The sequence below is a fragment of the Ceratotherium simum genome, chromosome 13, assembly GCF_057802395.1.
Source record: "Ceratotherium simum simum isolate JZ-2026a chromosome 13, ASM5780239v1, whole genome shotgun sequence".
In the NCBI taxonomy this organism is placed as follows: domain Eukaryota; kingdom Metazoa; phylum Chordata; class Mammalia; order Perissodactyla; family Rhinocerotidae; genus Ceratotherium; species Ceratotherium simum.
Window position 1 is genome coordinate 46,608,130 of NC_141912.1, and position 26,405 is coordinate 46,634,534.

Consider the following 26,405-nt stretch of genomic DNA (forward strand, 5'->3'; position numbering starts at 1 on the left):
AATGAGAAATAAAAGGTTGCTATCTTCAAAGAGCAATAGCAAATTCCCAGCACCTTTCTACCAAGAATCTGAAATAGGAAACAACAGACAGGGAACTAAGGGAGGCTATTAGCTGTCGATTCTAAGGGTTATTAAAAATTGAGAGAGGAGGAAAAAGAAAAAAACCATCTTCCCCGATACAGCCTTTAAAATTCTTTTGTGTAGAGGGCCTCAGATGCCATCAATCAGGAAAACGATCTCTGGCAGAGAAGAATATGGCTGGTGTAAATAATGAATGAATGAAGGCAGAAACAGAATATGGAAGCAAGGGGTGCTCTTGGAGGAACTTTCTGCTGGCAAGTTCAAGCAACAGCTAAACGATTTTCTTCTCATTGATTGTCTTCGTAGCACTGTGTGTGTATATTTTTTTTTTCCTTTATTTTCCTGGTTGAATTTTAGATATCATGGAAGAACCTTATTAAAAAAGAAACACTATTTGCTTTTCAATGCTAATGAAGACCTCCAGAGAAAAAAATAACATTAAACCTAAGTTATTATTTAATACATATCAGTCCTCAATAAATTCACTCAAGGAAAAACAATCTAAAAAGTCAAGTCCTCATCCCGGTGAGCACTCAGCAACAACGAATGCTGGTGGTGGTTCATGTGCCTCCGTGGTGTTCTCAGGTTTTCGTATGACTCAGAAATGTTTGTTCCCAGGGACCATCAAGGTGACTCATGTGACAATATTTAAATTGTTCTCTAAATCCACAAGAAGTGCCCACACTAAAGTCCTCACATCAGTCAAACAACAGCAAGCCATTTATTTACTGGCTTCCTTGAATTTCAACCCAACATTTATTCAAAAGTTAGAGAGAAAAAGGAAAAACCATGCTCTAGTGTGTCCATTGATTCACCTAGCCCAGTGCTCTATCCGACAATTAAAAGTGTAATTAGTATTAGAAAGTATTTCTACTTTCACAAGATCAGAATAATTTTATGTCATTTCCAATTAAAATGGAAAATTTAAAAAAAACCCTGATATTATTGACTTTATATCACAAGCTACAGCTATACATTTATATCTCAAAATTGTGGCAAGTCTGTTCAAAATTAGATATTTGGAAGACCAAACTTAGAGACAAAAATGTCGTGACTGAGATAGAAGGCTTGTAGTAAATTCTGCTACTCTGTGACCTCACTTTCCTGCTAATAATTGCACAGTGTTCTTCAAGAGAGTTTTTAAGCTGTACTTACAAATTTTAACTACGCTTTGAATCAGTTTATGAAAGCCAATTCACCATAATCACTTTTTGTGTGTTAATTTATCAGCTGATGTTATTTATTTTGTGTGCTTCATCAAAAGCCATCGACATCTTTAGAAACAAAGCTTTATATATGAAACATGAAAATAACCAATTACCAGCAAATTTGGTCAAAGTGTTCATTGACTGAGCTAGCACCATAATTAGGCAATTGATATATACTAAAGATACCAGCAATAAAAAAATCTTTATTTGTGATAATAAATTACTTAGTTGAGGAGGCTTGTCTAATTTTGTCATTTAACCACTTAATCACGAGAAAGTGGAATATATATATTATTCTGCTCTATCAATAATCAAAAAGTTAACTTAGTATAAACCTGAAAACACAGGAATGCTTTTTGTAACATTTTGAACAAAATTATCCCTGAATCTTTAAGTATACTTGTTATTTTACTTTTGAGGGGAAAAAAAACCCCACCTTGGCTCACCAATTAGGAAAGTCCTAAATTACAAGTGCTCTCTAGATGGCTTTGGGTAAGTAACTAACTTCTTTAACTCCATATATGTCATAAAATACTAGATTAACAATAATAATAATCAGGGATATAATATCAAATCTTAGCGTTCCTTTTTACAATGCTGAAAATCGTGAGATAGGAGGAAAACAGTGGAAGAATGGTGTTAGTATGTACAATCCTCAGATTCGCCCCCATTCCCAAAGCCAGAGAAACTCCAACACACAATATAGAAATCAGTGGTATCATGGTAAGCAACTCTCAGGGTGTGGTAGAATAATGCGCCCCCCCCCAAAGATGTCCATGCCCTAACCCCTGAAACCTGTGAATATATTACCGTGCATGGTAAAAGGGACTTTACAGATATGATTTAGTTAAGAACCTAAAGATGGGGGGATTAGCCTGGATTATCCAGGCGGGCCCAATGTAATCACAAGAGTAATTATCAGAGGGAGGCAGGCGGGTCAGAGTCAGAGAAGGAGGTTTGATGATGGAAGAAGGAGGGGAAGTGTGTTTTGGTGATGTGTTACAGCAGCAATGGAAAGCTGATACTGTAGGAAAACAAGCAAATCTGATTATTGAGCTTGCTCATTTCCATGGTGTAAATACTCCCATAGCCAATTTTAAGCCACACCATTAAATGCTGCTCACAATCAGCCCAGCTGTAAGAGCCCACTTCAACATGCCACTGGATAGAACTATAAAATGGCACTAATAACATAGCCTGCCTGTAAAAACACGACTCAAGACTTTCATGTCATTCTCACATGGTCATTAATTTATCTTCACTACTTTAACATTTCCTCCAAGTGACCAGTGTGCTGATTAGCCATTATCCCAATGCCATCTTTCTTTAAGCCCCATTCACACCACACACCTAACACAGAAAGTTGCTCCTCCTGGGATGCCAAACATGTACCAACATTATAAAAGTGATGAGCCTAACCCCATGGATACTTGGTTCCCATGATACCTCAGCAAACAAATTCTCTCACACAACTGTCTTCGTTGGCCTGAATGCCACAACTTCTCATGTCCTGAGTGTGGGGGCAGTAACGGTGGCAGCTGAGGGGGAGGTCTCCTGTGTTCCGAGGAGAAACACTCTTGAGTGATCTTACAGAACAGTTTTTTAGTCACTAAGCCAGAGACTGTCCAAAGGAGGTTTATGAAGAGAAGACTTGAAGAATTTCAGCCTCCTCATTTGGAATTGAGGAAAGAAAAGAACTCAGAATGAGATGTAAAGAATTGGATTATAATTTTTTTTTTTTTTTAGTGATGCTTCCAGGGACCCACCCCAGGAGATTCTTATCCAGTAAGATGAGGTCTAGAATTGGTATTAAGAAATCCCCAGGCAGTTCCTCTAATCTGTGGTTAAGAACTATCAACTAGACCAGCGCTTCTCAACCAGGGTGATTCTGCCACCCAGGGGATATGTGGCAACGTCCGGGGACATTTTTGTTTGTCACAACTGGTGGAGGATACTCCTGGCATCTGGGTAGAGGCCAGGCATACTACTAAACATCCTACAATGCACAGGGCAGCCCCCAACAAAGAATTATCAGTTCAAAATGTCTATAGTGCCAAAGTGGAGAAACCCTGAACTAGATTAGCCCATGAAAGGTTCTACGCCTCCCATACTATTTCTATTCTTGGCAAAAATTCTCTGACAATTAAATATGTTGTTGCAACACATTATTTATTAACGATGACATTTCTGTATAGATCGAAACATAAATCCTCGCACTTTGTGCCAAGCAATAATTAGTGTTACACGAAGGACAACCTATGCCAAAAAAAATTTTAAAAGGTTACCATAAGTGGCATTAACTATCACTCTGACTATATCAGTTATATAGGATTCTCTAAAGAATTATTTTTTTGAATCACTTCTTTAAGTGTAATAAAGTCATTCACACAAATTCAAATCCTCTTTATAAAGGATGTTTCTCCTGCAAAGAAATGCCACTTTTCATTCATCTATTTTGTTATGTTTCCTGTACTATTTTCTTCAGAAAAATATGCTTGGATTCAGTAAAGAATCTTATAACCAAAACTCTTAAAGTACTTAATGAATATGAAAAAAATATCATATTCAGATTTTGAAAGGCCCTGTTCTCATTTACCTTCTCCTTCTAATGTAAATGCTAATCCCTTCTAAAGTAATTGGGCCCACTTAAATTGCCAATCACAATTAACACAGACTCAAAATTTGCTAAAAGTGAGGATGAAACGCCAGCAAAGAAAAATATCTTGTATTCAGTAGACTTTTGTTTCCTGAAATTAAAATTTGAAATGACTTTAATTGCTCACAAAGAAGGCTTGGTTGACCAATCCAGTTTTCCCTGGAAACTGATGAATAGATAGACCAAAAGGAAAGAAAATCATGAAGGCAAAACTGACTTGTCTTTTCAGAAAAATTCTAAGGACTTGTTCAGACTGTAACATAAAGTCCAATACATATCAGGCTTCTCATTGAAATATATAAATGGAATTGCCAAATGACTACATCCAGTCTTATTAACTTCATATTCAACATTTAAAAAATGAAGCTTTCTAGTGAGTATTAGGGGAATGAGGACATAAGATTGGCAATTTATTGGTGCAGCAAAGAAAGGTAAGGCTGTTCAAGATACTGTATGTAGGGGAGATAGCAAATAGGCTTTCCTCCGAGCTGGCTCTTGTGAATAAACTGGTATTTGTTCCGATTTCAAAAGGTAGTCATCTGGTTTACCCCCAATCTTGATTTAGAAGTTCTTCTGAGGGTAGACAGACCCATACACTGCTCTTTGCTGAGTTACGAAACAACCGCAGGCAAGGGAAGCAAGAGTCTTATGAGTTCTAAATGATGCAAGACGCAGAAGACCAGATGGATGGGCAGAAATTAATAATATTACTAGCCAAGATTTGCAGTTACTACGATCAAGGCATCATGAATTATATCACTTATATCCTCACAGTAGCTCCATGAGGTAAATACTATTACTTGATGCTATTTTATAGGCGAAGACACTGAGCTTTGGAAAGGTTAAACGAACTGCCCATGGTCACATAAGTAATAAGCAGTGGAACTGGGCTTCGGACTTGGACTGATAGATGCTAAAGCCCTCTCTCTTAATCACTATGCTGTACCATTCCCCTAATTAGAGACAGGATGGCCCATGTAGGGAGGAAGTTTGAGCTCCGAGATGCTAAAAGCACAACCACCCCTGTCAGAGTACCCATGGCTCAAAACGCAGCTCAGCCCTGGCAGCACGCACTGGTCCTTTCAGCCACACTTAGACACAGATCACGTGACTGCCCTTCTGTCACCTCCAGACACAAAAGGTACACCATAATACAATATTAAACAACTGTCTCATTTTATTCCAAGCAGCTTCTTTCCTTTATCTTTCAGTTAGAATAGCATTTGGCTACGCTCACAAGCCATTAGTACTCCTATGGGCTTAAAAGTGCCACACAAAATAAACTGATCATATTTGAGCATATGCTGTGAAGAAGCAATGGGAAAATGGGCCTCTATATTGACCCACAGAGTTCCATTTCTGGGCTTGCTCAGTCCTTTTTTATTGCTCTGTCATCAAGTTTCAATGCAGTTTATAATTTACATGTTTATTTAGTTTAACAGGCTATAATAACATTTATTTGGGCTGCTTTTGGTTGATCCTGCACACCCAACCCCACGACCTGATGTAGGGGATCTAGAGTTCCTTAATCCATAAAATGCAAGGCATGGAAATACGTCTTGAAATGTTTAAAAATTGAGGAAAGTCACCGATTAAGGTATTCACAAACCAAATGGGCCCTCAGTAAAGGTAATAAGGAGGCTTTAGGAAGGAGGGCTATTTTCTGCTTTCTCGTTCCCATTGTTGTTGTTAACATCAATAAGTATGTTTGACAAGGGGTTGAACAACTTCAAGTGACAGCTCCTGACAAAACCATCATGTTGATTACAGAAAACCTAAAAAGGCAGAACGTTTGGAGGTAAAATTCTAAAAAGTGTGGCCTGCATCTGGAAATTAAGAAAGCATTCCATTCCAACTGTGGAGCGGCGACAGGATCTTTATCGAGGTGACTTTCTGCAGAGTCCAGACACAGGGGCTATTATTAGAACAACCAAAAAAAGCACGGAGCTGCCTAAAAATAATGATGACTCAACACCTAGAGGCTTCAGTGATGTCATGCTGTCAAAGAACACCCTCCCTCCTCACAGGTTGCAGTTTTTAAAATAAGCAAGCACTCAGCTCACCTTCGGAGGAAAGCAAGAATCTCACACACTGGAGGAAAAACTTAGGAGAAAGTTAGGACACGGGGGTCACATGTAGAATGGTCCGGCCACGCATCGCCTGGCACCGTGGCTCCGTTTCCTTGCTGAAGAAGCAGATCTGCCAAAGTCCAAGTCAGTTCTTTCCCTCTGCCACCTCACTCATCAGTCGTCCTTTCAAAACAGGCCCTGCGAGCAGGACAACAATGATTACGCAAGAAGCGGGCCTGAGAAAAAAAAAAATCCTGTCCTCAGGTCACCGCAGCCAGCACACTTCACCGGGAAGGATGGGTCCATTTGGAGACTCTTGAATGGGGGCAAGGCACCTCAAGACAAAAAACAAAAGCACACCGCAGAGCCTTCTCTCTCCCCTCTCAGGTGCACCCATTCCCTGTGCTCCTGTAAGATGCTGTGTCCTCCCCAGTCTCTCACTTCACCTAACTTGTACGATAATCATCAGACCCAGTAAACATCAAGCTTCATGAGAGTTTGCATCCTATTCATCTTTGTACTCCCAGAGCCAACAGCAATATCTGGGACATGGGAGATTTTCAGTAATTGTTAAATGATGGATTGATTAGACCGATTAATACAGTACTCTGTCCCCTTGTGAACATATTTATCAGTCACTGCCCTTCCCCGATTATGTAGATTATATAACTTAGGATATCTTAGGATATATCTTGATATACTATCTCTTAGGGGTACATTCATTAGACAGAGAATTCTTTTTTTTTTTTTTTTTTTTGCTGAGGAAGATTTGCCCTGAGCTAACATCTGTGGCCAGTCTTCCTCCATTTTGTATGTGGGTCGCCACCACAGCATGGCTGATGAGTGGTGTAGCCCCATGCCCATGATCCAAACCCATGAACCCAAGCCACTGAAGTAGAGCATGCCAGACTTGGCCACTAGGCCAACAGAAAGAGAATTCTTGATCAGAAAACAGCCTTCAAGATCCAAAAGATTCTAGACACTGTAGGAGATACTTGGGGCCAGGATGTTCCTCACACCATCGAGCCAATCTATTTGTTCTTAAGGCTGGCTCTGTTCAGCAAGGAAAAGCAAGAGAAAGGGGTTTGAGAATCAGGGCTGGGTGCATTATAAATAGGTATTGAATACATTAGGTCTTACGTGCACAACTGAGTGTTTTTCAAAAAGGTGACTCTGTTGTAACAATGCCTTCATCGTGCTCTTCTGGAATTCCCAAAAGTCAGTTCCCAAGCTCCTCAAAAAAACATTCCTATTATTTTGTAGCTATTTCTCATTGTAACCTTTTGTGCATGTTGTTTTTAAATAAAAGATATTTCACTTGGGTTGGTGACCCACTCGAATCACTATACATGACTCTGAGTGACTTGTTTGCTTCCACAACTTCAAATCCACCCTAGATACAAAGGCTTTGCACCACCCAAAATATTGCAAAGAATGTGCTATTGGTGATGCCAAAAGAGGAGTTGCTTTGAGAGGGACCACACTCACTTAGATATGTGAACTTGGAGATGTTTGCTCAGGGGAAAGACAACCCCAGTGGAGCTGAGACCCCAGCTGTCAACATGAAGCAGGGCAAAGGCAAGGCTAGAAAACTGAATGTTCACTCACGTTCTGCTCCTCTTCTTAAATCATGATGTCCCTACCATCCTGACTCCCACATCTAGAGCAGGACTGTCTCTAAGAAGCAGATTTGATGAAAGCTAGTTATCAGTGCCAAATTTCTGACATGGAAGACTTTCATTTTTCTGAAATTTTCAAAAGAAGCTATTTGAAGAACTAAACTCTTTTCCTCTTCTGTGCTCTCTGCGAAGCCTTGAACTTCAGCTACACAGTGATAAATTTTAAGTGGACTTCTCTTCCAAGTTTTGCAAGTGGAGAGAACACAACACCAATGAGGAAAATAATCTATCTGAGGGAAAAAGTAAAAATCTCAAGTGTCAGGCATTGAAGCTACAGCACCTTCCCATGAAATAACTTGGCCTTTAGGATTCAAATTAGACTGATTTATTATAAGGACAAACTTATATACATGTATCCTTAAACGGTTTACATATATATGTTCACTTTCTCACAAATTAATATTAGAAGAGAGATCAGATTTAAGAGCTGAGCATAAGATACAGTCATGTGACCACGTGCTTTTCTACAAACATGTGCTGTGGAAGATGTTATTGTTCACTGTGATTGCCAAGTTATATTTTTTCCTTGAAGATGTTTAAAATCTATTCCTTCAAACAATATGAGTTATAGGGAAAAAAATTTTTGTGTGTATGTTATTCTAAAAATATATAATCTACTAATTTAGGTGATTTTTCTTTTCTATTCATGGTGGAATTTAAAACATCTGCAAAATACACCCTTAATGACTCCCGGCCAGCCTCCTTCCATGTTGAAAGATGATTGTTAAAGAACTCATAAAAATCTGAACAAAATTCGATCAGATAATTCAGAAAAATTTCTTACATTACACACGCTCATAATTAGGTTAACACAAGAGAAACAGAATATCAAGACCAATAAGAATAAATGGAGTGGCTCTGACTGAGTATTAATTTTTAATTTGAGCTTACTGGAAGCCATGGAAAAAGAGAAACATGTAAGTTACATAATTTTTTCTAGTGAGAAAAAATACCAGTTCCCTAGAGTAAACAAAGTTGTCCATGTTCTAAAAAAACGTATGTGGGAACAGTGAACAACATGCATCCTACAACAAATGCAGAAATAGTCTTCACGTGGCAAAAACTGAGATTCAACTTTCTTGAAGCCCAAAGCTGTGATATAAAAGCACAACTTTATTAGGATTCTATAAAGAGCTGGCCTTTCTTCCAAATTCCACAGCACATGTGCCATCTTGGTCTACATGTTTTTAGAAAAGCTCTTCCCTTCTTGAACCAGAGATAGTCACAGGCATGGACGGTGGGGAGGGGGATGAAGGAGCATGAGGAAGGAAACCAACAATTACCAAGAAGATCTAGTATTGTGCCACCTCCTCTGCCCATTTCACCGCATTTAATCAGACAACAAACCCTTAAAGAACACATTGTTAACCCTATTTTATAAAAGAGGGAACTGAGATTCAGAGAAGTTAAGTTGGCCAAGATCACATAACTAGGACGAAGATGAGGCAGAATTTGGACCCAAGTGCCTGCGAATCCAAAGCCCTTTCAATGGGCTTTTCTGTCTCCCTAGGTTGGAGGAGGTCATCCAGAGGACATGACTGCTAGTTGACCCACGAGCTGGACCAGGCAATCCAAGGCCCCTCACCCCTTCCCCTGCCCTTGGAATGTATGTTCTGCCTACTGTTCACACAGTGTGAGCCGTTTTCAAGGACACAGCCTTGAGAGAGCAATGTGTTGCTGAGACCATCCGGACGGCATATGTGACTGAAGCCAGGTAAGGCCTCTATATAAACTTTTAAGATTCTGGCAGATGGGTGTGGAGATCTACTTGTCTTGTGGCCAACCAAGACAAGCCTCATATGTAAGTCCCAATGCTTATTAAACCTGCCACCCACAAATCTGGAGTGGTCTGCCTCTTTCTTTGATCTCTCCTTGTCCTCCGTGTACAGAGGCCAATTTCAGATTTCACCAGGGAACTCCCGAGGTTGTGAACCAACACCCTGTAAATGCTCATGTTATGTCTAGAGCTGTGCTAGACGTTACAGGATACGGAAGAATGACGTGCTTGCTCTACTGCGCTCAAGATACTAATAATCACCCAGCTGGAACGTAAGACTAGACCATCATGCGTAAGACTAGACCAGTATACATACATACTCTATGTATAAATAATACACTAAATAATTTGGAGTTAATAATAGCTACAAATTTGGGGGGAAAGGGTAGTTTTTGAACAAAGTACAAGATACGATATTTCAACATGTTTGATGGAAAATCTTAACTATGTCATATATCTGATCAAGGGGTCTGCCCCTCAAAACACTGATAGAGATTATGGTGTTTATGTTTAAACAATGGTTGTACTGTATAATACAACATTCCCAGCAAAATATGACATTACCAAAACAATAGCAGAAACTGATCGCACTTAAAAAAGTAAACTACACATGTTCTGTTTCTACGTATCCATTTTGCTTAAAGGGTAGGGGAGTATGGTTGAACACCATATGCATAAAATCATAAATGATTAAATAATAATGAAATATATGCAGCACACTAATAACCCCACTCCCATAGAGTAAATATCACATGATACTAATGGAACTGGCTCTCAGTTCATCTATATCATATTGATCTCATCCACTGAGCTAAATGTCAGGCCTGCTGTGAAGGATACCTTGGCGGAGTTTCAAAGTTCATGTCCAACCTCTCTGACTTTCTCTGGTTATCAAGAATTTCGTGACCACCGAACTGAGACCAGAATCCAGGAAGCCAAAAAAGGCAGGGGGAAGTCCGTGCCAGCTTCAGCTGGTGAGGGCAAGGAAAAATAATAAAAAGCTTATTCTTCCCCCATCCTTCCACTGGATGCCATCTCCAAAACTGCCTCTTAAAAAAGGAATGTTCTTAGGCAACAGAACTCAATAGTTATCCTTGAATTTATTTATCTTTTTAAATTTGAAGTAATAGAAAATTATCTCATTATGACCAGGGCCACTGTGATGCTTATGCCTTTTGTGCATTTCTCAAGAGCTCCTGGCCCAGGAAGAGAGTGGAGGATAAAATTCAGCCTGCCCTCTACCTGTCAAGCCACCCACAACTGCTCAGGGCTTTATCCACCCCATCAGCCCAGAGGAAAGGACATCGTCCTTACAAATTCACCTGTCTTGCCCCAGGCAGTGTGTCCTAAGACTGCTTCTGCCCTTAGGAGCACATTCTAATGATTCAGAGTCACTGTACAGGCTAGCAGCAGCTCTGATGGAAGCCTCATGAAGTGGCTTCCAAGTACCTTTATTTTTCCAAGAAGGGAAAAAAGCTCCACGGCCCTCTTTAATATCATCCCAGACTAACTGGAACATGGCAGCCGTTTTTCCCCAGGTGCCATCAAGAATATACACTCGCTGGCTCTTTGGCACAGACACCAAATACTCTCCACTCTGTATGCATCAGGCTTAATTCTTTCCACTGCCTTAATTATTTCCAGGTAGTTAAGTGGAGCATTTAGAGTGGCTTGTGAGGCTCTTGAGCCCCAGGGGGGTCACTCAGCGCTGTGGAGAAGCAAGACGCTAAATATGCCTCTGGAATATTTTACTCACTTCGAGAAAGGTTCAAGTTCCACAGAATGTCCTACCGCAGCTTTCAAATCTGCCCCACGCTGGGCCTCTCATCTGGCAGGTGCCCCCAAGTGATTAACGGTGACTAATTATGGTTCCCAGTCACCGTCCAGAGAAAAGAGAAAACAGGACTAACTTTTACTGAGTGCAATGATATATACTGTCTTCTTACAATTTAAACATTCTAAGCAAATCTGTCACCTCCACAGGATGAACAACACGAGAGAAACAGTGAAACCCCTAAGTATTCCTTGAATATTTGGTGTCTAATTTAACTGTTCCCTGCTTTAATGTTTAAAGCTTATACTTGGTTATCATTTCCAACCTCAGGTCACCGTAGTTCACTTCATTATAATTTTTTCAACCCATATTCAGCAACACAAACAACAGTAAATTATTATCTTCTTGTTCATTTTTTGCTACACATTCTTAGCATGAATTTTTCAATCAGTCTTAAATCATCCCCATTACATGTTTTCTAAAGTCTTCCAAACCACCAGATTTCATCTTTCTTTCCTACTTTTTCTTTTCTTGGTTTTTTTTTCCTTATGTCTCCCTTTTCTTCTCCAGGGGTAGTTATGAAAACAGATGTGCTAAAGACATTTCTAATTTTTTAACTCACTTGGCTTATTAAATAGGTCAGTCACCTCTAAAAATTTTAAACATCATATAAATTCACATATAAAACAAGTTTATTCACATGAGCATCATATCTAAACTACAAGAGCGATTTGGACTCAACGCATTTACGTTTTGTTTGAGTCTTGCTATTGAATCACCTGAGTTGTCATTCTCCCAGCCTTACATTCTTTTCCTTGAATGTTCACGCTGATGGATAGCCAACTTTATTTCTAGAACCTGTTTTCCATGGTAGAATTCAGAGACGGTGAGTTATGGTGAGTAATGAGCTGGAATTAAAAGTCAAGTGGCCTCGTACTTACAGTATCAACCTAGATGGACTGAGTTATCCTGTAACAACAAACTCCCAAATCCCAATGGCTTAAAGCCACAAAGGCTTTTCTTTTTTTTTGGTCATCTTACGTGTTCATCATAGGTTGGCCAGGACTCTGCTCTGTGTCATTGTCCTCACTCTACAACACAAACTGCCAGAGCTGGCACTACCTGGCACAATGCCAGTTGCCCCAGCAGAGTGAAAAGAACATTCTTCAGGGTCAAACATGGGTAATTAAAGGCTTGGCCTGGAAGTGACACAGGTCACTTCTCCTCACACACTGGGCAGAACTAGCCAGAGGGGTCCAGGGAACACAACTCTGATGTGTGCCCGGGAGGTAGAGAAGCAAAGAGACACCACCTTCATGGAGTTGTCATGACGATTAAAGGGCTGAATGTTTACAGAGCATTTAGAGAGTACCTGCCACCTCTCTGCATGCTATATAAGTGTTTGCTGCTGCTGCTATTATTATTATTATTTATTATTATTATTATCATTATTATTACTATTAAACTGAATGAATTCATATTTTTTGGAGATCATTACCAAGTCATCCTTCAGGCTTCTCCTTACTGAATTGAGTTTGGCTAAATGTTTCACGGTGGTTGTTTCATTGTTCTCCTTTAGCTACCAGTGAGTGCCAATGTCTCCTTAAGCAGACCCTTATCCATCTTCGGCACAGACACAGGGCAGTCCACAGGACACCCCTCTAGCCTCACCTGTCTCAAAATGCCTTTGCAGCCCAGCTGGATCCAGAAAGGCACACCCAGGGAGCACGCCAAAGGGAAGTGAACCCCAGTAACTTTAAAGTGTTGGATGCTGTGAACATCCCAATGCTAAATGTGCTTCATACAAAAATATTTATGCTTCAAGCTGGAGCATGCAAACAGCAATCTGCATTTATTGGTTTCAGATGCCAATTGCCTCCAGCTCTGGTTCTGCTTTGTATTATATAAACAAATCTCAACCATCTGGGACCACAACAAGCCACACTGAAGTATGTGCTCACTCCTTGCCAAAGCATCAAATCAAAATATATTCTCACAGAATTCTGCCTAACAGAAAATGGGAGTGAACATCATGGCCCTCATAAAGCTGTTTAAAAATGTTCTTTAGGTGTCAGAACTCAGAATTCAACTAGGATAGCAAAAATGAGCACATCAGAATATTTATCACTTTGATAAGCAGAAACAAACATAGCCAGAAGATCATCTCCTGTGGTGTTACCTATATGAAGAGCAGTCCAATTCAGTACCTTCCAAATTATCTCAAAAAAGAAAAGAGCTTAGGAAAAGTGTCTCAGACAGGTGAGAAAATAGAGAAGAGATTGCTGCAAGACTCCTTCATGATAGTCAGAAAGCAAAAGCTTTTTTTTTTTTTTTTTAAAGATTTTTTATTTATTCAGTTTTTTCCCCCCAAAGCCCCAGTAGATAGTTGTATGTCATAGGTTCACATCCTTCTAGTTGCTGTACGTGGGACTCGGCCTCACGTTGGACGGAGAAGTGGTGCCTCCGGGCGCTCCCGGGATCCGAACCCGGGCCGCCAGCATCAGAGCGCGCGCACTTAACCGCTAAGCCACGGAGCCGGCCCAGAAAGCAAAAGCTTTAATTCCTACCCAGCTAAGGAAATTAAAATGTATGCTTTATAATAATTGCAACAAACAAGCTAAACTCTAATCCATCAATATCAAGAAACAGTGAATCGAAAGTAGGTTGTGCCAAAAAAGAAAGGACTCTGCCAAAACAAGTTACATATATTACCACCTATCCACCTGGACCTCTGAAATAGACACTAAGCATCATTTCTGATCTCTTATCTCCCCGATACAACTCCAGGCTGCTGAATGCATCCTCCCAAATGGTCAGCCTTAATCACAGGCAAATACAAGGCGTGCTGGAAATGCTTCCTGCTTCTCCCTCTGCCTAAAAATATCTCGCCACCAACTTAGCATAGTGCCTAACCGTCCACCCTTTGGGAAAGATAACGATCATCAGACTTCGGGGCTCAGATTCATGAACTTTGAATATTGTGGGAAGAATATCCTGAGAGAATGGCACACAAGACAAGTGCGTTTTATTAAGATAGTGAACAACGGAGGTAGGGGGAAGACTATAACAATCTGGAACTTGAAGAGAAATATGTGGCAATGAAGAGGGAGAGCCGAGAGGCTCCCCAAACACTTTCTTCTAGAGTCCCATGATCATGCCTCCAGGCTACTGTCAACTCATTTGGTATCTCATCACCTTGCTTTGTCACCCTTAAACTGTGTATATACAATTAAATTAAAACCAGATCTAGATCAGATTATTTGATATCCTATAGAGAGTCTTCTTAAATGGGGTTTATAAAATCGTACCAAGATGGAAGACTTTCTGTCTGATTTAATAAGTTTAATTATGTAGACATTGGCCAATTATAAAATTCACCTCCTTGGCTATAAAAATGTGGGACTAAATAATTTGAAACTGGTTCCATTGAACTACATCTTGTTGATTTCACCTCAATATTTTATCAAGGTCATTTTAAAACTAAATACAGTTTGTCAAGTTGCAACATACGAACTTTACATACAAATTAAATGAGAATATTTTGTAATCCATTATTCAATCACAGATCAGAATATCAAAATAGATATGGGCAAATTCCCACGAACTCTCCCCGAGCTTCTGTCTTTCTACATAACCAATTCTGGTTCAGTTGATCAGCCATTTTTGAGCAGCACTCCTGAATGAGATTAGCTCCTTCCTAGGAGCTTCAATTTACCGGGAAGTATTTAATCAGGAAAGAATCAAAATCCCCATTAAATCTCTAAGGAAAATCCTTCTAATTGTTGATTAATGTAGATAAACAGATGATAGAATGAGAAAACAAGGGACCTTGCTTCTTAGTTAATGTCAAGCAGATTTCAAGGGAAATTACTTACTCTGAGTAAATTATAATCCGTGTTACAACCTGATTATAATCCAAGAGCAAAATTCCCAGTTTCTTTCAAAGAGGATATGTACCTTTTTCTTACTTCAAATAGTCTGGTGATCACAGCACTGGAGGTTCTAATCACACAGAAGTCCTTGATTTCAAGCCATTTTTAGCCCATTATTTCCATTGTTCAACTCCAAAATAATACCATTAAAACTATCTTTAAATGGCTTGAAATAATTCCTAATCCTCTGGGCTATCAGAATTGCTTACAAAACCAGCAAAACTGAGAAAAAAAAAGACTTCCAGTAATCGTTTTCAGACAATAGCGTTTGGACTTCAGCATTTGGCAAAAAACAGCCTAAGTTTGTGAAACAGCAATAATAAATCCTACTCTTACATCTCACACAGAGCCACTTACTTTAGTTTAGAAAAAGGCCCTTCCTCCCAAAAATGTTGCCCATGTTTTATAACATAGGATAACAGTGGATATTTACAATTAGAAATCCACATCCACATGGGAAGGTTTGATCCATTCAGACACTCCACCTAATAGGTCAGAGAAATCTGAAATGACCTTCACAAAAATCTCCAAATTTACTCTGATTTCCAAGAATACTTATACTAAATCAAGTTTCTCTCTTAAAATGGGAAGATTCATTTTCTGGAACATGCTTGTACATAGACAACCTCATTCTCCAATCATTTCAAATCAAGGTGTTAACCATTTTCATTCAAACTCTTACAACACACCTGACAATTTCAGCCACTGTGGTATCAGTGAGCAAAGCAAGACTCATGGCCAACCAACTTACCTTTCTACCAGCTGCCGTAGGATTTGGGTCCCAGCTACTTTTAGAACATTCATCAAACTGTAGGAGGGGCAGGGGTGAAAGAGAGCTTGTGCTGTTTTGAGAAAGGCAAATCATGTGTTTGGCAGAATAGGGAAAATAAAACTTTTTTTTTTTGGAGACATCTGCCTCCTAGCCTAAGGGATATGTCCCACCATCACTATTCCTAACACCACCTGTGTTAGACAGACCTAAGAGTCACAAAGGATGAGATCTGATTCAACACAGTCTCATCTACAACCATGTCATGAGTACCTCCAAAGTGAGCTGATAACAGAACAGGCTTCTCCTCCAGCTATGCATGCCAAGAAGAGAGCCAACTAAATGTTTTCAAAAACTTCAAAACATCAACCACAGATGAGCCATGGAAAGACTGTGGGATAATGCCACAAGTCGCCATGTTTCAGGAGCAGAAAGGGCTTATTACCTTGCTCTCCTCTCCTTCAAACACTGATTGGTGAACGTTGCATGCAAACAATGAGTTGGGGAGGTCGTTGAAGTCAGTGATCGCTTGAAAGGCTTCCTCTGCGAAACACCGAGTTACAGCCCAGTCTCTGTCTATGCAGCAGAGCAAGAAAAGTCCTCCATCTTCTGGGATGTGGCCCTGCTGCCCCAGGCTCCTCATTCCAATGAAGTAAGATTCTCCCCTCATTCCTGCAGACACAGAGACGGACCTGTATTAGAGTAGAACTCGTTTCCTTAAAACTTGGTGTTAAGGCTGCATCTGGAGTGTCTGGGGCAGAGCAGGAGAGCATGAGGAGGAGGAAAAGCAGGGGCTTTAGAAGGGGGAAGACCCAGCAAGTTCATCTTATCCCCTTGATCTCTCAGTCACAATTCCCCACAAAGCTCTGCTCCTGGGCAAGAATCCAGTCAGTGCTACAGTCAAAAATACCCCATTTAACCAGGACAGGAGTTGCAGGCTGGGGACTCTAGCCTGGCTGCCCCATGTTTACTAGACTTGGGACCTGGAAAAGTTACATAAGTTCTCCAAGTGTTTGCTTCCTTATGAGAATCAAATGGACTCAAACAAAAATGCACATGGGAAAGTGCTTTGATAAGTTACATGATAAATTATATAATTCCACCACTGCTACTAAAGCCTATCCTTTATTGAGTTCCAGGAACCATTCTAAATGATTTACATGCATTAACTAACCTATTTAATCTCCTCAATAATCTATGAGATTGGTACCAATATTATCCCCATTTTATAGATGGGAAAACTGAGGAACAAAGTAAGTAAGTAACTTCTACAAGGTCAATGATAAAACGGCAGGACTAGGATTCAAACCCAGGGAGTTTGGCACCAGAGCTCACTCTCCTGTACTATAGAAATGAAGCAGATCAAGATTAGTGCAAGTCTATATTTAAGGAAGTACAATCTACTTCATCACCACCTGAATCCTGATTATGGAAACTCTAATAGTTAATAGTTTATCCACAATGAGGACGCGCACACACGTGCACACACACATCTTCTTTGGCCTTGGATAATTACTCTTAGTAATTTGTGAACCCTGGATCTTGAAAAATCAATACTACCTTGGCTAATCCATGGTATATCGATTCCCCTCCCTCATAGCCCCCATCATGAAGCTTTCCAGCATTACTCTCATCTAGCTGTGTTCCATCATTCTATTATTTCCTCGTCCCTTACATTCTACCCAACTGCCACCACTTGGAGAGTTTTTCCATATTTTGATACCGGTACATAATTCAGTAGATTTTTTTCAATCTCCCCACATATTTCAAGGACGGTATCTACATTTTTCTTTTGTTTTCTATTTTCACGTCTATCATACTATTCTGTTCAAGGTCAATAACTAGAGGCCCAGAAGGTGAAATAACTTGCCCCTGCGTATACAGGTAAGACTGACTGACAGTTATGACACAGCTGCTAGATCATCTTCAGGAAGCTCCATTTTCCTCAATCCCAGCCTTGCAGAACCTCGGAGAAAGGACAGAAAGGTGAGTGCTACAAAACATCACTCTGCCCTCAGGAAGCTGAGACACAGATTCTGGATCCTCAGACAAATATGGCCTTCTGCTTATATTTCTCTTGAGCTCTAAATGTATCGTAGTGATGAGGTTATGTTTTTTGTGTTTATTTTTCCTAGAAACAAAGTCCAAATGGGATCTTGATAAGCAGTATCTGAAGGCAATATAAATAATGCGTTACATGTAAAATCTTAGGCCTGGTTGGGACAGGAGCCAAAAATTAAAGAATTTAAGGTAATAACTCTAAAACCGGATCACTGTAATTGTGGTAAATAAAAATGTTACTCTATATAAAATATAATAGAACCATTCCTGTAGTCTAAATTTCTTAAAACTCCAATTAATGCAACATTTTCTATATTTAAATCAACAAAATACTTATTTTAGATAAAAATATGGTATGTTTTAAGCTTTGTTTCATTCTATAATTAATTCAAAATATGAATATTCTTAATTAGAAGGAAAAACTTCAATGAAATACTTATATGTATTTATTTTCCTTCATATTCATTTATTGTTGGTCAGATATTTTAGTGTAATATGCAAAATAACTATCATTTATTATTATTAGAATACTAATGATTCTAATAGTAAAAATAATTACTAAGAGCATTAAAATAGTATTATTTTCATCAATGGATGATAGGAAAACCTTTTGATAATGAAGTCATAATCATCCAGTAGCATGAATATAGATATTAAGTGTCAATTCTGATTTTATTTTTAATCCTGTCCTTCTTATTTAAAAGTTTTTAAATTAATCAAAATGGATCCCAAAATGTTCTTAAACAGGCCTGAGAATGTTTCAATTATTCCTTTTCGAAAAAGAATTAAAATCCATTGCTGAACAAATTAATTAAATGGACCAAATATTAAGCCTGACTCAGGACTCACTTTAATCTACCCAAATAGCCTTAACCTCTGTTCTAAGCTGTAACAATACGATTATCTTCAGGAGACTTTATTTAAAGCTCATTACTTTCAGTAAAGATTTAAAAGGTAGGCAAACAACCTACTCTATGAAATATCTTAGAAGTCAGAGCTTTGAACAAAGGAACCCTGATTTCTCTTTTCAGTTCCATTACTGACTCACTTCATAACTTGGAGAAGTTAGCTGATCATTCTATGACTCAGTTTATCCTTACAAAATAGGAACAAAACATCCATCTGCCTCCTTCAGCAGAGTAGGAAGAGGCAGAGAAATGAAATAGGAATGTAAGAAGTGATCAACCAGTATTGACCACTTCATAAAAAGATATGTAATATGAGATGCTATAGAAATACATCCTTATGGTAACCTCAGAGCCAGACTATCATGCTTTGGTATTTCCACTAACCTTTAGCAAACGCAAATAAACAGAAAGAAAGAAACTCTGAAAATCAAAAGAACTTCCTAATAAAGAAATGTAAAGGTCCTACAGCCCCAAATAACTAGTTTATCTTTTTAAATTAATTTCAAAACTCTGAACTATTATAAAATAACTTCGAGGCAATGATTGCCCGCAAAGCATAAGATTTACATGTGTTGTCCTTATTTCTAAATCGATGTTGGTCATCCAAAAAAGAAGAGCTGCCTTCAGCTCAAGAGGCAACTTTCCAGGAGGGCTTCCCAACCTCCCCTATAGCCCAAGAACTTGGCATCCTTCCTTTGCACTCCCTGAGCGCCCTGCACAGCCTTCTCTCACAGATCATCCTGCACTGTGATTACTGCTTTACTCGTCTGTGTCTCAAACTAAACTGGTATTTCTTGAGAGCAGAGACTGAGCTGTCTTCATCAGTGTATCTTCAGACTGGTAGGCGTAGAAAGCTCTCAAAAAAATGTTTGACTAAATTAAAGAATTATGTAAAAAGGAGTCACTTTCAGGAAATAACAGACCAGCAAATGAGTTATAATGACCAACTTAAAATATATACACTATTATAAAATACTATTTATTTCAAATTTATACACTAATAATGAAAATAATATGTTCATTCCTATTTAAAGTTTGATTTATAAAATGTAACTTTATAAAGGAAAGATAACAAGAATCACTCAAAAAATTCCTCTAGCTAAGATAAAAAATCTGTGGAGTACAATTAAAATAACATTTATGCTTTTTGATTACACGAGTTCACTAAAGAAAAAACCGGAAAATTCAGAAAAGTATAAAAAAAAATAAAAGTAAACCATAATTCTACTATCCAGAGAAAACGCTGCTAACATTTTGGCATATTTAGTTCTAGTGCTTTCTTCACATGTACAATTTTTAAGCAAAATCGGGATCCCGCTGTTTAGTATCTCACTTCTTTCTTGAAACATTGATATAATCAAGAGCAGTTCCCTGCATCCTTATATACTCTTTGAAAACATTAATTATAATAGCCACATAGTATCCCAGTGTATGAATCTGTCATAATTTATTTAACCATTCTTCTGTTGTTTGACATTTGGAAAGCATAAATTTCCATCACCACATGCATCTGGAAAAGGAAAATCATTATCAACTATTAAAATATAAAGCCTCCCCTGGGAGAATCTCAAAACTTAGATGCAGAGAGGAGACATCTTTATGAAATACTGGAAAGGGCCCCACGGGATATGTGGGTTCTAGTCCTTCTGTAAGTTGCGTGCGTTCTGGGCTTGTAGTTTTCACGTCAGCAAAATGTCTATCTTACAGGTTTACTGTGAACATCAAATGACATGAAGCACATGACTGCCTTTTGAAGCCTCCAAAATAATATGTGCATTTAAGCTATTTATTATTACTTACAGGCTTATCAAGAGCAAGTCAATAGCAGAGGAATCTGGAACTAAAGAGGTGGTTGCCGTCTACTATTGGTAAGTAGATAAAGTTTCAAACTTCCTTGAGAGTTAAGCCCATATCATTAAAGTGAGAAATGAGTAGAGATGCTGCTTGAATATTTGGTATGAGCCTGGTTGGAGACTGCACTAGAAGGGAAAGATATTCGTAAGGAAAAAGAGAGTAATTACAATAAAAAACAAACAACGCTGTCCTCCCCCAAACACCACCACTAACAAAATAACAGTTGATTTAAATGTTACAAAGTTAGCGGCAATGAGAATATAAATGATTGAATTTAACTCATGTTAATGGAGGGCGAAGTCTGGAGAGAGGAAAATTTTCAATTATTTCATTACTTTGCTATAATGTGGAAATGATTTCATCCAAGATCCTCAGATAACCTGACAGCACTTATTAATTAAACATTAAAAGACCTAAAATGAAGACAGTATGGTTCCTACTATGAAGACTAGCCACCTGAAACGTAAAGATGCCTGTTCAGCATCAAAGTAGTAGCAACTATATAAATGTTTGTTGTATAAATAAGTGAATAAATTCTCTCTCCCCCAATAAACTTGGATGACCCAGACACTACTAGATTTCTACACAAGGAATTAATATTTCCAAAACTCCCTGCTTTTAATTTCCAACAAACATCTATATGGTACAATTGAACCCAGAGAAAGGAACCTCACAGAGACATTTGATTCTGTTGGATTGTCACAGCATTATCAATGTGCATGAGATTCAGATTTCTGAGTTGCAGAATGGGGTTTATCTCATGAGAATGGGAAGTCATGCATTTGCCCATAGGAATTCTGGTCTAAAAAGTCTTAAACTGGATATAAAAGGAGGGAAGAAAATCACAAAGAAGCCCATGAGAATGGCAGAGAGCCAGGAGAAGAAAAATAAAATTATAAACATCCATGGAGTTGCACATACTAGCTTCACTATCAGCTAAAATCACCCCGTCAATAGTGTGATGTGATGTGTTACCTATTAAAAAGTCTGATCCTACCTTGGAAGGGGTAGGGTGGTGATAATCTCATCCTGAGTCCCCTCAACATGGAGAGAACATCATGGCCAATTCTGAGTACCATCCACTACAAAAAAAAACTGGAATTCTTTCTAAGGAAACTATGCAGTCATATCGAAAGCCAAAAGTCATGTCATCTAAGAAACAGGGGCATGGGAAGATACAGCATAGGGAAACATAGACAAAAAGTCTTGAACACAGTTGCCTTCAAATTCAATTTTTGTGTATTCAATTTTTGTGCCTTCAATTCAATTTTTGCACTAAGAGTAGATATCAAACCAGGGAGGAAGAATTAAATTTAATAAAAGGAGCCAAGGATCTTTTAACAATTCAGGTTAAAACAGAAATGTCCTGCCTTGTGTCTTAGTGCCTGCCTTGTGTCTTAGTGAGCAACTTGTACCAGTGACAGCCCATCAGTGAGCTCCACAGAGCATGTGATAAACATCTGGCGGGATGTCACAGAGGGGATCCAAGGACCAGGGAGGTGGCTCGCTGACATTTTCTTTAAGGTATGGTCTCACATTGAGATTTTTATCTCTCCATGATTGGAAGAAAATACACAAGAAAAGAGACATCTGTTTATCTCTGGGCTTAAAGATGACCAAGAAAGGGGAACTTATAACCTTTAACAAAAGCTTTCTCCAGGGTTGAAACCTTCAATTTGATGATCATAATATACTTGCCTATATTTTACTTCTTCCAGGTTACTCAAACTAGAAAGTGGAAATTTTTTTTTAATAGGAAATAATGATTCACAAAGGGAGAAAAATGAGCAAGACATACAAAAAGCAACTTCAGTTTGGGTTTATTTTTCCTTAGACAAAAGGATGTTAAAGATTCAACTCATCTGCTTTTTAAATTAAGAACAGGAATATAAAACTTTTTACAATAAGAGTAATAAATAGGAAAAAAATATGCCTCAATTCCATGTTATGGCCTGCTGAGGAGGATAAATAAGGAAATACGATGAATGGAAATGATTAATGAATAATTCATTTTGACTTTAAGTTCAGTTTTGATTGAAAAACAAGTAAATGGATTATGGAGCCTTGTTAATTTGGAAGAACTTAAAAATGACAATGTCAGCTTGAATATTAATGATAAAAATTAAGAATGCAATGTTACATTAATAAGTAGTAGAGAAGAAACGCTTGTAACTATTTTTAAGTTGAATATAAGATTAAATGAATCTTATTTTAAAAATTTTAAAGAATAGAAACCTCAACTTAAAGTTTTACAGTGTTTAAAATCCCTTCAGCCCTAAAATTAAATGATTCTCTAATGATACTTAGAACAAAAGGAGCTTATTAGAAGAAAATTTTTATATGAATAACAATAATCATTTTACAATTAAATCATATCATCAGCTTTCATTTTTGGTTTGGCCTTATGAGTGAGGTCCTTTTGATGCCCTTTTGGTATTTTAATATCTAGACCCTAGACCCTCTTAGGGATAAGCCAGGTCTTTTTCTCATTTTTGTCCATCTTACAGGGAGATTGAAGTATAATATTAGTAACAACAAACCATCCCAGCCATCCTAAGATACAAAGGGGAGACATGATATTCTTAGGCTGTGTTCCATAGAAACCCATTAGAGCTCTTTCTGAAATATAATGGAACCTATTTAATTCAGCTGCAGAATTTTCACACCTGCCGAGCTGTGTGAACCTCGTGCTATTCTTGATACCATTTGGGATCAGTCTTGAAAAAATCAGGAGCATGCAGTTCTCAACTCATGGTTTTCAAAGGAAATTATCCACATTTCTCATTTATGGCTCCCATCAGGACACGTTCTGGAGCCATTGTTCCACCTCAAGCTTCCACAGGACAATAATTCAATTAATTCAATTCCTCCAAGGAAGCAGCTTTTTATGAATTTTTATGAAGTGGGGGAAAAAAAAAGAAAGTTGTTTCCATCATCTCCTTTTGTACTGGATTCTATAGCAGTGATGGGACTACAAACTCACCCAGAATAATGTCTCTACATCTGCAGGGTTTTAATGCCCATGGTCTCCCATGAGGATTTGTAAATCCTGTCTAGTCTTCTAATGGACAAAATAAGAAGGGAAGGAAGACCCTCAAGTTTACCCAGGGTTATATGGGACAAGCAGACAGGACATTCGTATTCCATTCCCACAACCCTACCTGACATCTTCAGGAAAATGGGTTTCAGCTTTGCTGCAAGAGAAGAGATCAGATGGAATGGAAGAAACACCATCTTTTATGAAGGGTAGGAGGGCGAGGAGGTGGTTCTTAAAGACGGGAAAATCTGTTTCTACAAAGAATGACCTACAATGAACCACAGATTTATTAAACAAAACAAGTGATATTGGAGCACTCACCCAAGAGAGAAGAGCTTTGGTCATCGTATTAGCCAAGGTCCCAGCAGGAAACAGATGGCACGCTCAAGTAGTATAATTTGAAAAGAGTTTAATAAAGGGACTGTTTACAAAGGTGTGGGCAGGGTATAGGGAAACCACAAAAGATAGTGCAAAACCCTGCGCTAGCACTATCCCTTTCTCAAGAGGTGAGAAGAGGGGAGGGGTTTCCAGAACCAGGACACATAGAGGACTATGGGGAGAAAGGCCCCTGACAGACCTTTGCTTGGGGCATACAGCCAATCCATAGTGGCACCATACAGAGGGTGCCAGAAGAATACATATCCCCACTTTGCTCTCTCTGATCTTGGCACCTTCCACTGGCCAAACATAACTGGAAACCAGAGGGCAAGGGAACCGGTAATGTGGAGTTGTATGGGTCAGCCTCTGGGGAACAGGATAGAATGGAAAAGGATGGAGAGAGGCTCTCTGGGATCAAGAAATCGAGCAGTCTTCATAACTGGGTAGTAGTCTAGAAATTTGGAAGGTTAATTTCAGCAGAACTTGATTTAAAAATTTAAACCTGAGTCATTTGTAAACTGACAGCTCAAACCAGGACCTGTATAATGTAGTCGTTGATTCACCATTTCTGACTGCGTTTTTCTTAAGAACAAGAATGAAAGGGAATGAGCGGCTCTGTGTGTATACCATTGTGGAATATGTATTCCGACCTCAAAAGTCTTAAACTGGATATAAAAGGAGCAAGGAAATCACAAATAAGCCCATGAGAATGGCAGAGAGCTGATGTCCGCATCACTGTGGAATATGTATTCCTGAGCTCGATATGGAGGCAGAAGACCATCCTTTCATTATTGCTCTAAGAGGAGGCTTAACGAAAGCCCCAACCATCTGGACGAGCCAAGCAATTACATGCAAAACAACTTTTCACAGGAAGATGACACTTCAAAAGTGAGCAGCAAAGCAGGTGAAGGTTGCTATGGTAGCCAAAGTAGGATTTATCTTGTCGTCTTTCACCTTCTGCTTTCAGATGGGGCATAGATTACTGGGCAGAAATAGAGTGAAAAGGAAAAAGAGCAGGGAGTGAGAGATGCTGCACTTTTGAGGAAAATCCAGCCAAGAAAGGTCTGAGTTATTCATATCTTCTAGTAAGAAAAAAAGCCAGACTGGAAGGCTGCTTGTGCGGGGGAGTGGAGGGCTGCTCAGAACTCAGCAGGAGGCCAAGGAGGTCGGCTGCACTCCCTCTGATAAGATGAGCGGATCGTGATCAGTTTGATTGGAGGGCCTTTGTAAAGCAAGAGGGAAAGGACTGAGGAAGAGAGAGAGGGAAATATCCCCATCTCAGTGCCCAGCATACAGCATGCTACTGTTTTTTTCTCAAATATACAGCTAAATATTCATGTCATTTCCACATTAAAAATCTCCCATAACTCCCTAAGATCTATCAAATTCAATAAAAACAGTTCTTCAAGCCAGCAAACCAGGACACACACAAGAAGGTGACAGTCTCCCTATCCAGATTTATCTACTTACATTGGTGCTGAGAAAAGAAACACACAAGTCTCAGCATCAAGTTCCAGCTCTGTCAATAAAGATAACAGTAATAACAACAACAATGACGGCGGCAGCAATTCTTGAGTGCTTATTTTGTTCTAAGGGCTTTACCTGAATCGAACTTACAGAGAATTAATAGCTAATACAAATAAGGCATTTAGAACAATGATGGGACACATGGTGAGTGCTCAGTAAATGTTAACTATTATTAGTACTGACCATCTTAGTCCTCAACAGCAACACTGTAACTGTCTCTCACATGACATAGGAGGTCTTCTCTTTCGTCGAGTCGTCAGTCATTTTACTGAGAGAAGCATAGAATACAGAGGTAAGCAAAGTGTCGGTTCTGGAGTTGGTCTGCCAGGTCTGAATCCTGGCACTGCCCCTTTCTAGCTGTGTGACCTTGGACCTGTTGCTGAACATCTCTGGGCAGAGTGTGCAATATGGGGACCATAATGGTACTGACTTCATAGGGTTCTTAGATGGATTAAATGAGTTACACACACCCCCATCCAAAAACCCCCCAATATTTGGTGTGTCCCCAAGTTTTCAGCTCTTTAGAAGAGGTTGTGCTGCTGCCGTGAGAAATGCAAGAACTTTGAAGTCAGACAGGCCCAGATTCAAACTCCAGCTCTCCATCCATTACCAGCTGACCATCAGGAGAAGACAGACTGGGGGTGGCAGCGGGGGTCCGGGTCTCCATCCTCCTCCCACAACCATTTTACTGGGTG

At 39.1% G+C, this 26,405-nt stretch overlaps 1 protein-coding gene across 3 annotated transcripts in view; it reads right to left on the reverse strand.

Moving 5' to 3' along the window:
- Positions 1-26,405, reverse strand: part of RCAN2 (regulator of calcineurin 2) — a 247,649-nt gene that overhangs the window by 194,792 nt on the left and 26,452 nt on the right. For 2 of the 3 annotated variants that reach the window (XM_087438682.1, XM_004424055.3), the window contains exon 2: positions 16,391-16,617. In XM_087438682.1, coding sequence (XP_087294808.1) covers positions 16,391-16,615 — 225 coding nt within the window. In that variant the 5' untranslated portion in view covers positions 16,616-16,617. Of the gene's footprint in view, positions 1-16,390; positions 16,618-25,893; positions 25,966-26,405 lie in introns of those variants that run through there. The other variant, XM_087438681.1, reaches the window with a different exon arrangement.